The sequence below is a fragment of the Meleagris gallopavo genome, chromosome 5 (assembly GCF_000146605.3).
Source record: "Meleagris gallopavo isolate NT-WF06-2002-E0010 breed Aviagen turkey brand Nicholas breeding stock chromosome 5, Turkey_5.1, whole genome shotgun sequence".
NCBI lineage: Eukaryota > Metazoa > Chordata > Aves > Galliformes > Phasianidae > Meleagris > Meleagris gallopavo.
This window is the reverse complement of record NC_015015.2, coordinates 27017960-27022319: the sequence shown is the minus strand read 5'-3', so window position 1 is coordinate 27022319 and position 4360 is coordinate 27017960. Positions and strand designations below refer to the sequence as shown.

General features: G+C 47.2%; 1 protein-coding gene across 1 annotated transcript in view; it reads right to left on the bottom strand.

Annotated features, from left to right (window-relative positions):
* CCDC177 (coiled-coil domain containing 177) overlaps positions 1–2128 on the bottom strand; it is a 7621-nt gene extending 5493 nt beyond the window's left edge. The window contains exon 1 of the mRNA XM_010711573.3: positions 2021–2128. Within this exon, the coding sequence (XP_010709875.1) occupies positions 2021–2128 (108 nt within the window). The remainder of the gene's footprint in view (positions 1–2020) is intronic.
* Positions 2129–4360: the final 2232 nt, after the last annotated feature.

Below are 4360 nucleotides of genomic sequence, written 5' to 3'. Positions count from 1 at the left end.
GCGCCGCTGCCGCGCCTGGCGGCTGTCCCGCCGGCCCCGTGTCCTTCTCGCAGTAAGACGTGCTTTCTGAGTCGTGCCCCCTATTTTGCGCAGTGCCCGCGCTCAGAGAAGCCCATCCGTGTTTACGGTCGATATGAGAGAGTTGCAAGGAGAAAGGATGCTAGCCCAGTTTTGCAGATGGCAAACAGCCGCAGGGAGATGGAGGTGGCCTGCCTGGGGCCGCTGGGAATCTGTGTCAGAACGGCACGGCGCTCAAATTTCAGCACAAAGCACTTTACAGCTATGCACTTCTATTCCCCTTAGTGCTAATGCAAGCTACCGCTTGCTGCAGGGATATGTCAGAACTGAGAAGGAGGGAACTGGAGCAGTGCAGTACAGCTTCCCAGGTACCCTCTTGGAACAGGCTGGCTGCAGTTACTGCGGTAGATTCAGAATTTCTGTAGGCATCCACAGCTCAACAGCCACGGTGGGACTGAAAATGCCTTGCTCTAGAAATATCATTCAGCACAGGGGGCATCGCTACTGGTTGTGGAGTTCAGAGCATCTGTGCCACACAGTGGAACAACTCTGTTTTTGTCAGGCAGAGGAGAACAGTAGCGAACGCTTGTTAGGCTCTGCATTGTGACTTAAGTGCTTTTCAACAGTTTATCATGTAGACGGTATAGATGCAGCTTAATCTGCTTTGTTTCAATGAGGAAGGACAAGGCAGTCATCAAAGAACTTCGAGGATGATCCAGGACAATGACAGAGAGTGAGAGAAAGACGCAGGAAAGGCCTAGGGAGTCCCTGGGAGAAGCTAGAAAGCTGCAGGTTGGTGGTTGTTTCATTTAGTATGAGAAAAGACTTTGAATCCATGTCATCCTCCACGTTGATGGATGCGCACAGTGAGGATGCATTGAGTGGGCAAACTGCACCGATGAACTGTATTGACTTATCTAATCTAATTCATTCATCATCATCATAGTCTGTAGGGGGTGGTTATAAAGCTTGGTAATTAGTTATGTGAACATCCTCGGGTCAGTGAGCAGCTTTCTTCTGTCGGAAGAGCCTGGCTCACTGCTGAAGGTGCTGACCATGAACAGGAGTTGCAGCACAGCAGTTGTCAAGCCACTGCTGTACTCTTTGTGGAAACTTATTAGCTGGTTAGTGTGCGTGCCCAGTGAGGCATGGGTTTCCTAGGGCTTTTGGCAGGTTGCTATTTCAGCTTGGAACGGGGCTGTAGCTGGACCTTGACTTTTCAGGTTTCTGTGTGGATCTTTAGGACTCCCATAAGCAGCCACCCAAATGCTTCCAAATGGGAAGGGGGCTTGTCAAACAGCTTGAGAAGTAGCTGGATATGACTTTTGGATGCATATGCTATCAAAACACTGAAGTCATATCCCCATCTCATCAAGACTAAGGGAAACTTGGGATGGGGCAAGAGGTGCCCTCTGGAGAAGCCAAAGAGGTTCACTGCTAATGTGTCATTTTCCCCCACACCAGTTTAAACCCTAATTCTCTTTTGGTTGGAAATGAGAGAAATCTATACACGTATGCTGAGCAGTACTATAGGGTTACCCTCCTCCTTTGATAAACAGTTTCCTTGTTTGCATCTCTGATAATGATAGCAAGAGGTGCAGGACAGTGGAAAATCATGCCTACAGATTATGGAGATGGAAATATTTGTTTCAAGTCAGTAAGTTCTTCTGTATGCTCTCTGCTCACATGTATTAATTAATCCTTCCCAGTCTGGTTCTAGAACTGCCTGTACCTGGGTTTTCCCCCAGTCTGCTTGGGAGAGCAGTTTTGCAACTTATGAAAGCCCTTTGATAAAATGTTATTAGTTAACTTTCTGCTTCAGTTTTTCTTTACTATTTTATCTTCTCTCAAAAGTAATTTGCCTTTTTTGGCTAGACAGTTCTCTCCTGCTTGAGCTTATGCCTTGCAAATGTTTGTAAACCGTTTCCAAATTCCCTCAGAGCCAAGGAAAACATATCCTCATTGTAAACCAATTGCCTGTGGTTGCACAAGCAGCTATCACCCTCCTTCTGAACTCGTTCCAGAGCGTCAGTCCTCCCGTGGCTGCTGCTGCTGCTGCTGGGCTGAGCCGGGGCTTCTGCCGAGCGTTTGCCTCCATGTGTCCCGGCATAGGGGGCCTGTGCATGCAGCCCTGGTGCCTGTGCACTGCCTTCCTTCTCTCTTGCATCTCCCTTTCTACAGTTGGCTAGCTCTTCTAACGAGGTTTTGGCTTTGACTTTAACAATTTGACTTTCTAGGACTGTTTCTTCCTCCACCACGGGAATGTTAGCTGGTGAATTATTTCCTCCTTGCTAAATAGCAACAAGCAAAAGTTTTCCAGGTTGACTCCTGTCTCCATCTGTTTTGCAATTTCTGCGTTCTCTTTCTCATGCTGTTTACACTGTTGCTGGGAGGACCCTGACCTAACGGTTGTGAGCCACACGTCTCTTCCCTGCCAGGGGCAGCCCCCGCACCACTCGCAGGCACACCAGAGCCTCACAACACAGCCTTTCCCTGTCAGTGGGAAGCTTGATGAACCATTTTAAGACTTTCATGAGGCACTGATGAGGCCTAATGCTGAACATAAAGTCCTATGAGACCTTCCGTAGCCAGGCCTGAAATCCAACACGCCGCAGTGCTGGTGTGATAGCCTGACAAAAGCCAAAATCCTTCTCTGGGATACTTCAGTCTTGGCGCCTTTTATCCTTTCCTGTGCTCGACCTCTTGTTCTGTTGCTTCCTGCTTCTCGCTTTCTTCCTGCACAAGCTGCCTGCCTGTGAGATGCAGGCGATGCCTTCCTCCTCCCATGAGTGGCCGGCCCTTTTCTGCAGCCCCTGCCAGGCTTTTGCAAACAAACTGCCTGACCGCTCATAGCCCAGAGGCTCTGCTGTCCCTCAGCCATTTCACTGAGTCTCTGGAGAAATGGAGCCTCTTGTGGGCAGATGCACAGAACATGCACACAGAGAAGAGATAGGGCATGAGGAGGTAGCTGGAAACAGGGACATATGGTGGGAGACAATGCAGAGCCAGATCCAGAAGCAAAAGATTTGGCAGCCACTGGGGACAGACTTGCACTGCAAATACAATGTCCTTCCCTCTAATGTAAAGCTGAAGTCTAAGGGTAACATGTGAGCTGTGCTGATGGCGAGCTGTTATTAGCATTCATCTTGTTGGTAATGCCGCAGTGTGTGCTGGCTGGTGCCTCTTCTCTGATCAAGGAAGCACCTTAATGAGCATCGTACTGCTTCTTTCCTGGGGATGTGCCGAGCAGCTGTCTACTTGGCTCTGTGCACATTTGGCACACTTGCAGCAGTCTTTGTATTCGGGTACAATCTATGCAGCTACCAGAGTAGTCTGAGAAAATATGGAAGACTGGCAGATAGAATTTTGAAAATGAAGGAAAAAGCCCCTTCAATATGTATTTCCATGGAAACAAGTATAGCTGTGAGAGTAAGTTGTATTTGTTTTTGAGGATGTTCCATTGCCAGCAGCTGTTTTTGAAGAAATTAGAATATTGGCATGCTTTGGACCAAACCAAATCAGAGATGATGTTGATGCTGACCCTCAGGCACACAGTTGTCCTAGTCAGGCTCAGCTTGTAGTAGGCAGCTCAGGCTCATAGGAGCGTTATGGGGCCCTTGAACACGGTGAATCATGGAGGACTACCCCCAGGGTCACAAAGCAAACCGAGGTTGTGGTAAACAAATACATAAATCTTTCAGAAATCAGTGTGAGGATGTTGAAAGGTCTGTGTTATGTGAGAGCTCAGAGTATGCCTTTGGAATGGTCTGAGCAGACTTCATAAGCTAGTATTGCAAACTGCATCTCCATGAGCTAATGTCCATACAGAAATGCAGTGGTTTGCTTTTCTCATCAAAGTAAAATCAAACTTTTCTGTAGAATTTAATTATTTTCAGTGTTCAAACAAAATCCAGCTTGGACAGACCTCACTGTACCATGTGTAGCAATATCCTCACTGTTAAAAGGGCTGTCTGGCAGTTGGGTTTGGGCAGGGAATGCCTTTGTGATAGCAGTTTTCAGCCCTATCTCAAGAGTTTTCTGATCCCTGATAGGGGCCCAAACCACCACTGGATCCCCATTATTTTTAATATCAGTAGCAAGCACTGACCCATAATCATCTCCAGTGAGCAAGTGCTACTGAATGTAAAATCAACAGCAATAACACATGCTAACTCTGGTTACATTTTCAAGCCAAAACTGAAATTCAGTTATGTTCCATCCATTTAATTGAAAACCGTTGGTTTTGAGCGAATGATCAGTCTTCCATGCTGTTTCAGCTTTCAAGCTGTGCAATTTATTGTAGCACCGCCTGGAAGTTACTATGTGAAACTACTGAAGAATA